Source organism: Dermochelys coriacea, chromosome 2 (assembly GCF_009764565.3).
Source record: "Dermochelys coriacea isolate rDerCor1 chromosome 2, rDerCor1.pri.v4, whole genome shotgun sequence".
In the NCBI taxonomy this organism is placed as follows: Eukaryota; Metazoa; Chordata; order Testudines; family Dermochelyidae; genus Dermochelys; species Dermochelys coriacea.
This window is the reverse complement of record NC_050069.1, coordinates 6,763,271-6,776,699: the sequence shown is the minus strand read 5'-3', so window position 1 is coordinate 6,776,699 and position 13,429 is coordinate 6,763,271. Positions and strand designations below refer to the sequence as shown.

The window sequence follows — 13,429 nt, the reverse complement described above, 5'->3', positions numbered from 1 at the left end:
TTGGCTTTGGGAAGTTACAGTACTCTGACAGCAGAGTCATGAAAACACCTGTGCAATGTTTCTTTGCTCAGGAAACATTGAAACAGTTGAGAAGGTGAAAAACTCTGGACCTCTTTGACCCGTGAAGTGCAGGGAAACATGCCAGATGTGTCCTTTACTAAGTTGGCTTCCAGCTGTGGACTCTACCACCATGCTGTAAAACCTTTCCCTGCCACGCTGCTCTTTGAGAAGATGCGCAGAGCATTTTGCTGGTGAATGGGCTCTTCTTCCAACTGGGACTTCTGTTCAGCTGATTTGTGCTTGCTATGCCAGCTCCCTCATCCCTGGGCAAATGCTACCCTAAAATCTTTTGCCTTTTTGCCACCTTGGGAAGAGGTTTGATCTGAAAATGGGACTGCTATATATGGTCTTCTGAGCCATACCAATTCTTTGCATGTTTACTATGAAAAGGGGACTGCACTGCAGAAAATTGAAGTTACGGTTGTTTTGATTAGATAGATAGAATTACTGTCAGTGAACATGCCACTTTATATGACATGTTCAAAGACAGGGGCTGAAATACTGTCCCCAGGGAAGCCAATGGCAAAACTCCCATTGATTTCAGGTGGTCCAGGATCGATTTCACCCAGGATCCTTGCCCCCACCTCCCCCCCAAGTGAATCTCAGGCAAATAGGAAACATGGGACACCAGTTCAGGTGGGAGTAGTTTACTAGCCCATGGTAAGTGTCCCCATTAAGAACCAAATTTTACAGCATGTTTTCTCATCAGGATAGTTGGAATTTAAATGCCCCTTTAAACTCACAATACTTTTGTTAAACAAATACATGATTATTTGGGGGATTCATTTAGGAAAGGCTATTCTTACATTGTGCTGAAAACTTTGACAGGAGATTTCAAAGTCCACTGCCATGAGGCTTTCCATGGATTTCAGTGGTGCTTGGATCAGTTCCTTATTCCCCAGTTTGCTTGTGGAGGAACACCTGCATCTTCTATTTATTTCCATGGGAGCTGGGGATGCCTAGAACTTAGGAATGCCCAGAGCAGATCAGACCAATGGCCCATCTAGTCCAGTATCTTGTTCCAACAGTGCACAATCCCAGCTGCTCCAGAGAAATGTGCACGAAACCCCACAGTAGGTAATTAAGGGATAACCTGCCGCCCAGGGAGAGTCAATTCCTACCCACTCCCAGCTTAGAATCAGGATACTTATTTAGTTGCTAAAGTCTAGGCACTGACATTCAAAAGCCAGAGCAGAAGCCTACTATAGTTGAAAGTTTTCTCCATTATGCAAGTGGCTGTTTAGGATTCAAAAGTGCTGCCACCCTTTACTGCTTCACCCCTGTACATGCCTATCTCCAGGATGGCTCTTGCTGTACTATCAAAGGGATGGAGGAGCTAAACATTAACCAACCATTAACCATTAACCTAACCAACAGGCCTCCATGTTTGCACGCTTTGAAGATCGCCCTGTTTATGTGATTACCCTAGGAACAGGATGTAGAATCGTGAGGTCTCTGTCCTTCTCTCCAGTGCTGCAATGTTGAAGCTCGCCGAGATGGAGTACAGCGGCGCCAACAGTATCTTGGCTACCTTTGGGCATGACTTACTCTATGAGTTGTGCCATGCCATGTCCTTTATGGCTGCTGCTTTCCTAGCCTCTCTCCTTCACTTAACTAGCATCCACTACTTCCACCGAGACCCTAAGGCAGCTTGTTCTGGCTGTCAGGCCTTTCTTGAAGTCTGCCCTTTCAAGAGCGTCTTGGTGCTGGGGATTCCGTTTCTATTTTTCATTGATCAGGATGTGGGTTTGCCCTTTCTCTATCCTCCAGAGATGCATCTATCTGCTTCTTGATTTCAGAGTGATTGCAGTCTTTTCTTGGCTCGCTTCCACAAAATTCTAGGTGCCTTACTGTGGCCCTTACTAACCCTGAGTAGCTCTTTCATGCTTGGTTAGTACCATCAATGGGACTACTTACCTGGGTAAGTGCTATGCAACACAAGTAAGGAGTGCTGAATTGGACCCTCAATATGTAGATGCTTCTTTGCCACTTCAGGCCCCTGTTCAGACTGGCAAAAAAACAGCTTCTATATTTAGGTGTCAAAGTCCTGTCTCACTTAGCAGGACCTCGCGGTGCAATCTTTTGATTTGTATATTTTGGTTAGATTTATCAAGATGACCATCATTAATAAACTGTCTCGGAATGGTAGCCATCCCACAGCTAACTTAGCATCTACTCAAGTGACTCCGAAGAATCTGTTCCATGTACATGAAATGTCAGGTCTTGTGATCTTCCATTCACAGGGCTTAGAATCTAACTATTGAGGGAAGTACAATCCCCAGGAGCAACTGTGGGGAGATGGGCAGTCATATCCTGATGGCTCCATTAGAACTTGTTGGTTGCAAACCCAAACGTTAACTTCTTTTCTGGCATTCTTGGGGGACTTAGACTCTGCTGGTGGGCGGCTTGGAAAGAGAAATGGGATTGTGATGCTTATGGACTTCTCTCAAGAGGGTCCCTAAAATGGAGACCACTTATTCCCCTAGGGCAATGGTTATGTCCCCATCTTGAGCTGAGCAGGAGGAAGAGTGGTGCTGGTAGTCTGTGAACCACTTTTCCTACAACTGGACAGAAATAGAACTAGAGAAGCATTAGGATGGGCTTCCATAAGATCAGCTAATCTCTACCCTCTGCAACAGGGCAAGACTGACATTACTATCCCTTAATCTTCCCTGATGGATGTGTGTCTAGTCTCAGCCTTACTTGTGTCCAGCTTTGGCAGTTCCACTTCCCTTGGCAGCTTTTTCCATAGCCTGAGCTGCTCTTTGAGTTATTAAGTTTATTTTCTGCTGCATCTTTATCCCATTAATGCTTGTTCTGTCATCCTAAAGCAATGGGAATAATTGATCTCAGTCCTCTTTGTAACATGCCTCTGAAGGCAATCATTGTGTCTCCTTACCTTAGTCTTCTTTTCTCTAGGCCCAGTCCTCTTAAACTTTCATCATTGTAGATCTTTGTTTCCCAAATCTTCTTGTCATTTGTGGCACTCTCCTCTGAATTCTCCCTAGTTTATCTTTGTCCCGTGGCAAAAATGGAGTTCCCAGAGCTGTCAATAATAAAGAATGAAACAGGGCATCTACTGGGGGTATAGTGTTGGTGAACATCCTCTGATTAAAGACCATGACATGTCCCTGCTTTTGACAAGGCTGAATATGGTCCACGTGTGGTTTGCTAACTTTTCACTATAAGTCCTGTTGAAGAAACGTGAGGGCCCCAGTATTGTAGAGGAGTGTTGTCATATGACATCATAATGTTATATCATTGTGCTGTATTGTTGCATCCACATATCCTGACATGATACCATTTCTCTGGATCATACGGTGCTATAGCTGCATGATGCCATGATGTACTGTCTCTGTGCTAAAAGAAAAGGAGTACCCGTGGCACCTTAGAGACTAACAAATTTATTAGAGCATAAGCTTTCGTGAGCTACAGCTCACTTAGCTCACGAAAGCTTATGCTCTAATAAATTTGTTAGTCTCTAAGGTGCCACAGGTACTCCTTTTCTTTTTGCGAATACAGACTAACACGGCTGCTACTCTGAAACCTGTCTCTGTGCTGTCACATAGCAGTGTTGGACCATAATCATGCCTTGTGAAAGCAGCATCCTAGTTCAGTGATCCAATGGCACAGTACCCATGCTATAATGTCACTGTAATCCACACTAGGAGAATATAGGTCTTTGTCCCCTCTAGTGCATGGGATACATACATAAGAGGATAAAAGCCTACCTTAGCTGCCAGCCAAAAGCCTTATTTCTTGATCTCAAGCCATAAAGGTCTTGGGTTAATCCCCTCTGACAACCCATGAAAGAGGACTGTTATATAACCATATTGCATCACAGCACCATTAGTTAGCAATATCATAATGTCGCATTGCAATCCAATGTCATGACATGCTGACATAGCACCTAAGTATTATGATGTTACATAGGCCCTGAGAGTTATATCAAGACCCTTTAAGGCTTCATGGATGCCAAAGCTCCTAATAAGAAACAGGACAGCCCAAAAGATATAGCACGTGTGACTCACAGTACAGAGCCAATGCACAGGAGGTGGAATTAAGGGCATGCTCCTTTCAGGCCTGTTTTTCTTTCCTTTGTTTTTGTTTTTTTTTTTCTTAAGCCCCAGGCTTGACGGGTGTTTTAAAAAAAAATAACACAACCCTTTTGCATTTAATACTTCAAAAGCTAAGCAGAGCTATGAAAATGAAATCAGAGTAATTTATAGCCCATTGCCATCTCCTGCCTGGGAGAAAAATTGTGCATTATACGTCAAGCAACATTTCCATAATATTTGTAAGGGATGAATATGGCTGAGAAGGCCCCTGGAAGATGAAGCAGAAAAAGATCAGAAAGTTGGGCCAGATGCTCAGATGGTGTGTTGGCACAGGTCCATTGAAGTCAATGTAACTATCCTGATTTACACCAGCTGTGGATCTAGCCCAATGTTATTTTAATCATTATTCTTCTGGTTAATATTTGGGGGGTGGGAGGATCAGGGAAGCAGGCTGTATCCGCTGTGTAGTAACAGCTCTAAAGTTGTTTGTGGTGAGAACTGGAGAGAGATCCAACAGAATGTCTTGACTAAGAGGGGCAGGAGAACAGTCGCATGTGTAAAGGATGTAGACTCCAGGGAAGAAGAGGGATTTTTTAAGGTGATCCCACTGGAGTCTTGGGCCATTGTGTCTGAGTTTGGGAGGGCAGCTTCTGCCCTGACTCCTGGCTGAGTCAGTTTGTGTGCAAGCATGCACATCACGGGAGTCGTTTATGGAGCTGGTGTTGGCACTAGTGTGAATCAGAAGCAACTCCACTGAAGGCAGGAGAAGTATGCTAGTGTAAATGTGATCAGAACCAGGCCCATGGTACTGGTATTAGACACAGGCCTGAGCCAAAGCCCTAATCTAACCCCAACTCTGAACTCTGGATCTGAGTCCAAACTTTTTTGCATTTGATGTTTGGACTCAGCCTGTTACAGAGACAGTTTCAAGCTGTCAATCTCATCCAAAGCCAGATTTGTGGTTCAGATCTGAGCTATGGTTCAGGCCTGTTGCTGTAGCCAGAGCCTGTTGTGTGCTTTTCTGCTAATGTCCTTAATGTAGCCATTCTTATGTGTCGGGAGTGTGATAGGCCAGCGAACTCCAGCGGGCAGAGTAGACTGATATCACCCAATCCAGTGCCCTCTCTTTCCCCTTGTTCTCTCTAGTCACCAGAAGTATGGTGAGCAACTTGAATGAGCTGTTTTGCCCAGCCAAACAGCTGGTGTGTTGGACTCTCTGATCCTGCAATGGAATACACCTGTGGAATCCTGTCATCAGGCAAATCTCATTTTTCCATTTGGCTTTTCTGCCACTTCAGTTTTGTTCTTCTCACACTTGTTCTCCAGTCAGCTTCATTAACATCATGTTGCAAATGGTGATTCTGAGAGGTTTCTGTTATCAGATGCACTCAGCCAATTTTGGGGGTAGGGGGGTTGAAACAGGAAGGGGAATAAAAACATTTGCCTGGTTTATGATTATGCTGAAAAACTACAGTATGTCTGCAAAAAATGGGGCATTCAAGAGTCGGTTCTGAACTTTCCATTCAATGTCCTATGTGCAGTTATAGGGCATGCATATCATGTTACGGCACTTTCCTTACATGGTAACACAAAATCCTTTACTTGGTGGAGAAAAGGGAATTACACAGGAATTTACGTGCTCTTCCAGGTTGCTGGTTAATTGCACCAGTAGCTCCTAAATTCATGACCTCAAGCCTGGACTGGTGCTCAGAAGTGCTGGTATATAATTATTAATTACAGAAATAACCCATCACTGCAATCTACCATCAGTGCAGTGGGAAGTCTTTGGGCGTTGTGCCTGGATAACGAGTGAGTGTAAATTGGGTAAGAAGTTACTTGACCATGTGTCATTAAATGGTCAGTGGTTCCCATGTAAGTGCTGCGAAGTGTGAGTCATGATATCTGTGTCCTATAATATACCATGTTATCTATCTATGTGTCTTTACGTATAGGTCAAGTTTTTCTACCCAGAAAAGTTTGAGGTCCACTTTATATTTCTGTCTCTGTGTGTATTCTTGCTAAGCTTCTGTTGTAGATAGAGCCCCATGCTTCCCTTTGTGCACCGTTGCCCCCAAATGTGTAAAATTAAAGTTGAGTTCATTTCCTATGTATTGCCACAGTCTGCACTGATTTGGCTCCCTTGGTGGCAAAGAGGTCAAGCGTGGTCCATGGAGATGGAAATGCCTTCTCATTTCTAGAGTGGTCTGTCCAGTTCAGACCTGGAGCTCCTGGCTGGGGTAGTGCAGGGATGCTCACATTCCAGATGACTGTGATGTACAGTATCCCTGCTGTAGCTAAACAGATGACTTGAATCCTACGAGCCATCAAGCCAGCACTACATTCACTTGCAAAAAGAGTGTAAGGTTCATCAGATAGAACTAGTTCCAGTTTTCCAGGAAGCTTATTGGGCAAGGTCCCATCTGTACCCAATAGCTCCTTGTTAACAGATAACAGGATTCAGGGGCCAGTGGCCTCCTTAGTTCTCTGAGTATTTGTATGTGGGGAACATTTGATGGAGGGCAAGAAGTGCTTCCAGGAGCTTAATGTCCAGGCTCAACTCTGTCCTTGTCAGCTTAGCCACCCGAACCCTCCAAATAAAACCCCCAGGTGATACTGATTTACTGAGTGCCATGACAGTCCAGGCACCAGTCGCCATTAGCTAAGTGTTGATGGCCATCAAGGCAATCTGACCTCTGCTGTAGATGTTCCATTCCCATCTTGCAACATACAGTGGCCACATCTTCTCTCTGCTCCTTGGACAATACCACTGGTGTGATTAAAAGCGTGGAGTGGGAGGGGCATGAGGGGGACATGATATGCCTGCCTCCTTCCTTCCCACCCCGAATTTCTGTGCATGCTTGCACCACTGAGCCATAGTCCCCTCCAACTGTCTGCTGCCTGCTCTGAGAGCATGAGTGTGATGAGCAAAGCAGCCTCCTGCATCCCCGAGGGAGCTCAGAAATCACCCAGAATAAGACCACTGTTACTGAGGGAAATCCTTTTGCAGCCTTTGGGATCAGGAGGCTGAATTGGCTCCCACAAGTGATCACAACATTTAACTGGCTGGGGATGAAGCTGAACTCAGATTTGCTTTCTCTTCCCTGACAGGGCGTCCCTTTGGAGCTCCTGCGTGGTCCTACCTCTGCTGGCGCTGACCTGGATGTCTGCAGTTCTGGCAATCACGGATCGGCGGTCAGCGCTCTTCCAGATCCTCTTCGCTGTCTTTGACTCCCTGGAGGGCTTTGTCATTGTGATGGTTCATTGCATCCTGAGACGAGAGGTGGGCACAACCCAGAGGGCTGCGTGTGACCTATCTACCGGAGACCAGATTGGGAATTGCAGCTTTCCCACAGTCTCTCTAGGAATTCCTCTGATCCCTTGAGCTGTGGGCCATGACATTCAGCTATACAGACATCACAGTGATGAGTGTGACAGAAGTGCCTGGACAGATGGATGGATAGGTGGACGTCACACTGAAAATGTACAGCGGAGCAGAGTTTTGGGGACAAGCCTCGTTTAGTTTATCATTGGTCCAAAATTTAGGTTTCATTAAAAAAAAAAAAAGATTTTACAAAACCTAGGATTTGCAGAAAAGTTTTCATCTATGTTTAAAGACAATATCAACAAAAAACAAAGTTGTTTTCTAGGGGTTGTATTGAAATTGTCCCCAGCAGTGTTGGAAACCCAAATACTACATATATGGTGCCAGTTTATGGGAGCCATAAGTTAAACTTGACTATTACCAGAAAGTGAAACTTTCTTTTACTTTAAACCAGTGAACTCCATCAATGATGAAAAGTTACATTCCTCTTTTTAAGTTCTTTCCATTGCAATAAAATGAGGTGTCATTAATAACATTGACAAGGAGCTTTTTATTTATATATGTGCATGTTACCTTGATATAATTCCTTTCAATTAAGTGGGCCTGATAGATTCCTGGTGTCAGACCATTGAAATCAGTGGAATTACACCAGGGATTGACCTAGCCCAGAGTCTTTTCATTCATTTCATTATCCAGGTAGGCCCTCTCATTGCGGTCATTGATTTCAGTGAGTTTTCGATGACACACAATATGCAGACAATATAGACTCTTCATCTGACATTATATACACCTATGTCATGATTTATGCAACAGGGTCCTTTGTAAATATGGGTTACAGAATAAATTCATGGTTATTCCTGCCTGTGCAAATCCAGCAATTAACTACTTTGGAAGCTATCCCATGTAATAATCCTGTAAGAATGCAGGAATCTGGAGTTGCTGTGTTGGTGTGTGAGATATGTATCCTCTCAGCCCTTCTGAAGCCATTGTGTAAGCCCTAAACAAACAGGGACCCATGGACCCATGTGAGCATTACTATCTATCCCCAGCAGGGTTGGATGCTCCTTTGCTTTAAACAGTGCCTCTGTCTGACTCAGTCTTGTGCAAATCTGTTTTTCCCGGCAGGTCCAGGACGCAGTGAAGTGCCGAGTAGTGGACCGTCAGGAAGAGGGCAATGGAGACTCAGGAGGGTCGTTTCAGAACGGACATGCTCAGCTAATGGTAGGATAAAGTGCCACCCGCTCGCTTGCCAAGGGACTCAGTGCATTTAGCCTGGATCCAATGAACTAAGGGCTCTCTTTCAACATCTTAGGCTTAGCTGTCATCAATCTCTTTCTTTTAAATCTCTGATTGGAGCGTGGGTGAGCCGCAGTTTCACCCATCTATAGCTCCCATTCCCTTCATAACAATCAGGGTCCCATCCCTCTCCCCCCCGAGGCGTATGCAAGCACCAGGGCTTTTTTGTTGTAGGTAGGCCAGATCCTTTCGGTCTAAGGATGACAAACCCCACATGCCCCTGCTTTCCCATAAAATAAATTTCCCAGGCCTTTCTACCTCTGACAGGCTGCATGTCAGACGTCCAACATGGTGGTAGGAGACAGCAGTTTAATATCTATTCTCTCAGAGAGTGTCACATCGTAGTCATGATTTTCAAGACATCCTTTCTGAGAGACTTGCTCTCTCCAAAGTACTTTTGTTCCCCCTTTCAGTAATGTTCCTTTCTGGGTGCTCATTTTGAGCTCATTTTGTGCAAAGATAGAAAACTTCATCCTGTTACATGAGTCCTTTAAAACTGGGCTAGATAAAGCCCTGGGAGAGTATGCTGTAGGGAACAATCCTGCATCAGCCCCTTTGTGATGGACTGGATATCCTAAGAGGTCTTTCTTGTCTCTGATTTCTAAGCTTTGGGGAAGCAGATCAGTCCCACAGTTTACAAGATTTTCCCAGGCTCCAAAACAGGCCTGTTGGGGCTTTCCTCTATCTTTCTACCTGAGTGTCCAGCCAGTCAGGCCCAGAGATGCAACATATTCATGAAAAAAGAACAGGAGTACTTGTGGCACCTTAGAGACTAACAAATTTATTAGAGCATAAGCTTTCTTGGACTACAGCCCACTTCATCGGATGCATAGAATGGAACATATAGTAAGAAGATATATATATATACACATTCAGAGAAGGTGGAAGTTGCCATACAAACTGTAAGAGGCTAATTAATTAAGATGAGCTATTATCAGCAGGAGAAAAAAACTTGTAGTGATAATCAAGATGGCCCATTTAAATGACCCAGCCACTCCCAGTCTCTATTCAAACCCAAGTTAATGGTATCTAGTTTACATATTAATTCAAGCTCAGCAGTTTCTCGTTGGACTCTGTTTTTGAAGCTTTTCTGTTGCAGAATTGCCACCCTTAAATCTTTTACTGAGTGGCCAGAGAGGTTGAAGTGTTCTCCTATCGGTTTTTGAATGTTATGATTCCTGATGTCAGATTTGGGTCCATTTATTCTTTTGCGTAGAGATTGTCCAGTTTGGCCAATGTACATGGCAGAGGGGCATTGCTGGCACATGATGGCATATATCACATTGGTAGATGTGCAGGTGAATGAGCCCCTGATGGCGTGGCTAATGTGATTAGATCCTATGATGGTGTCACTTGAATAAATATGTGGACAGAGTTGGCATTGGGCTTTGTTGCAACGATAGGTTCCTGGGTTAGTGTTTTTGTTGTGTGGTGTGTGGTTGCTGGAGTTCAATGCTAGAGGGGACCATTAAATCATCTAGTCTGATTCCCTGTATAGCACAAGCCATAAAATGTCACCCAGCTTGCCTCATATTGAGCCCAATAACTAAAGCTGATCTTCCAGAAAGGCATCCAGTCTTGAGTTGAAGACATCAAGAAAGAGAATCTACCACTTCCCTTGGTAGTTTGTCCCAGTGGTTAATCTCTCTCACTGTTAAACATTTGTGCCTTATTTCTAAGTTGATTTTCTCTGGCTTCAGCTTCCAACCTTTTGTTCTTGCAGTGCCTTTCTCAGCTAGATAAAGGAGCTCCATGCGACCCAGTGTTTTGTCCTGGTGAAGGTACTTACACGCTATCATCAAGTTACTTCTTAATCTTCTTTTGGATCTGTTGAACAGATGGAGTTCTTCAGTTTCTCATTATAAGCCCTCCTCTCCAGCCTTCAGATCACTTTTGTGGTTCACTTCTGGGCTCTCTCTAACTTTCCAGGGCCCTTTTTAAAACACGGACACGAGAACTGGCTGCAGTGTTCCAGTATTGCTCTCGCCAATGTCGGGTATGGAGTTAAAATCACCTCCCTGCTCCTAGTCACTGTTCCCCAATTCAGACATCCAAGGATTGCATGAGCCCTCTTTGCTACAGCATCACATCGAGAGCTTCTGTTGAGTTGCTTGTCCACTCTGACCCGTGGATCCTTTTCAGAGTCACTGCTTTCCAGGATACAATCCACCATTCTGTAGGTATGACCTGCAGTCCTTGTTCCTAAATGTAGAACTTTGCATTTGGCTGTACTAAAATACATTTTGTTTGAGGGGCCTCATTTAACAAGTAATTCAGATCACTCTATGTGACTGTAGTGTCCTCATCATTATTTATCACTCTACCAATCTTGTATCACTGGCAAATTTTACTAGCAGTGATTTTATATTTACTTCCAGATCATGAATAGCATCGGCCCCAGTACTAATTCCTGCAGCACTCCCCTAGAAACACCCCCATTCAACGATGATTCCCCATTGACAGCTACTTTTAGAGATCTGTCAGTTAGCCAGTTCCTAATTCATTTAATGTGTGCTGTACTGATATTGTATAGTGGTACTTTTTTAATCACTACATTGAGAGATACTAAGTCAAATGCCTTACAAAAGTCTATGTATATTGTATCTACGCAGTTGCCTTTATCAATCAACCTTGTCACCTCATCAAAGAATGAAATCAAGTTTGTTTAACAAGATCTTTTTTCCATAAAAGCATGTTGATTGGCATTAATTATAATCCTAGCCTTTAATTTATCAGTCGAATCCCACATCACCTTTTCCTTTCTTTTGCATGGGATTGATGTCAGGCTAACCAGCCTTTGGTACCTAAGTTGTCCTTCTTGCCAATATCATTAGCACCTTTCCAGTCTTCTGGTGTTTCACCAACATTTCAAGATTTATTAATAATTAACATCAGCAGGCTAGAGATCTCCTCAGACAACTCTTTTAGTTGTGCAGGTTAGCTGGGCCTGCTGATTTCAAAATGTCTATCCCTGGTACATGCTGTTTAACATCCTCCTTAATTACTAATGGACTGGAAAGTATCACAACATCGTCCTGTGATACCAGCACATCATCCTGCTGCTTAGCACATCTGGAATGGAAATATTTATTGAACACCTGTCTTTTCCACATCGTTATTAACATGATTACATGGAGGCCATGTTCTGGTATGACTTCCTTTCTCCCATTCTCTGGGATGATGGCAACCAAGTGTTTCAAGGCAGTGAGTAGTTTAGGGGAGAGGAGGGCTGCACATGGCTGCTTTTGGCATCCCCTACTCAGGCATCCCCTGCTCCTGTTTGGGAGGGGCCATGTCTTCTATGTCAAGGCCATTAGGCAGAGAATCTGATTCCAAAGTGCGGAGCCAAGCCCTTGTTCACGCCATTCTATCTGGATTTTTAAGGCTTTGTGTGTGGTCCATGAGTAGAAACGTTCATTGGATTCCAGGTTGCCTTTCCCCTCCTCTTCCCCTCCCCCGCCCCCACCCCATTGACCACCCCATCTGCTTTCTCTGTCTTTCAGACCGATTTTGAGAAGGATGTGGATATGGCTTGTAGATCAGGTGAGCACATCACAGGTGAGAAATCAACAAGTGACCTGGTTTGGGGATTGAACTTGGCCATTTTTTCCTTACTATCTGTGTGTGTCTGCGTCCCCTCGGTGGCTTGTGTGTATGTGTATGGGCTGCCCTCGCTCCCGCCCCCACCTTGAGAGAATTCCGAACTCTGCCCCTTCGCTTTGCTTATCCCGTTCTTCACCCATGCCTTGCTTGGCCTCTTGGCTAAGATCAAACCTCACCTCGATTTAACACCTTTTATCCGGGGCCTATGCCCTACCTGGCAGGGGTGGTGGGATCTATGACCTTCTCCATGTCTCACTACTGGGACCTGATTTTGTCTTTGCTTATAGAGTCATCTCTGGGGCTGGCCTAATACCCATCAGGTGTCCTGAGAAATGGGTGTAAATCTGGAGCATCCTCTCCCAAATCCTTGAATGGACAATTGTCCTCTGGGTCCATCCATACCAGCAACCGCTTGGGGAGCCATAGACCAGACGGTGCTTGGGGAGATGGCCCACCCCTTCCCACACACAACCATTTATTGCAGCTCTGAAGATCTGCATGGGCCTGCAGTCCCTGCTGCCGCAGCCCCTCCTCAGTCGCTCCCGTTTGTCCCATGCCCACTGTGCTGTCTCTGAAAGTGCTGTCCAGAGTCTGCTATGCTGCCTGTTCCTCTTTGCAGGTTCTGTTCCCTCCTGCCCTTGGCAATGCCTGACCACCTGGCTGATTTTGATCAAACCTTTTGCAGAATTTCCGACTCTCATTGGCTCTCCCAGATGCCTCCCCTTTCCCAAGCAAGAGTTTTCCCAGCTCATTTGGCCCTTGTGTATAATTCACATCTTCCAAACCAGGATCTCCCTCTAGCTGCCATGGACTTTGCATCCTGTGTGCTCATTTAGGGGGCATCACAGAAGAGTTTATCTATCTATCTATCTATCTATCTATCTATCTATCTATCTATCCCCATACACCCCCTCTTCTCTCTATCTATCTCCATACACCCCATCTATCTATCTATCAATTTAATCACATTCTCTGTATCATTATCAATTTGTCTATCGCCCTTACCCTCAGTCCCTGGAAAAATCATGGAGCAGGTCCTCAAAGAATCAATCCTGAAGCACTTAGAGGAGAGGAAAGTGATCAGGAACAG

The 13,429-nt window shown here is 44.6% G+C and overlaps 1 protein-coding gene across 6 annotated transcripts in view; it reads left to right on the top strand.

The window, feature by feature from the left end:
- ADGRB1 (adhesion G protein-coupled receptor B1) overlaps nucleotides 1-13,429 on the top strand; it is a 176,124-nt gene that overhangs the window by 140,477 nt on the left and 22,218 nt on the right. For 3 of the 6 annotated variants that reach the window (XM_043507255.1, XM_043507253.1, XM_043507251.1), the window contains 3 exons: nucleotides 7,227-7,398; nucleotides 8,566-8,661; nucleotides 12,240-12,279. In XM_043507255.1, coding sequence (XP_043363190.1) covers nucleotides 7,227-7,398; nucleotides 8,566-8,661; nucleotides 12,240-12,279 — 308 coding nt within the window. Of the gene's footprint in view, nucleotides 1-7,226; nucleotides 7,399-8,565; nucleotides 8,662-12,239; nucleotides 12,295-13,429 lie in introns of all 6 variants that reach the window. The other 3 variants (XM_043507254.1, XM_043507252.1, XM_038393173.2) reach the window with 1 other exon arrangement.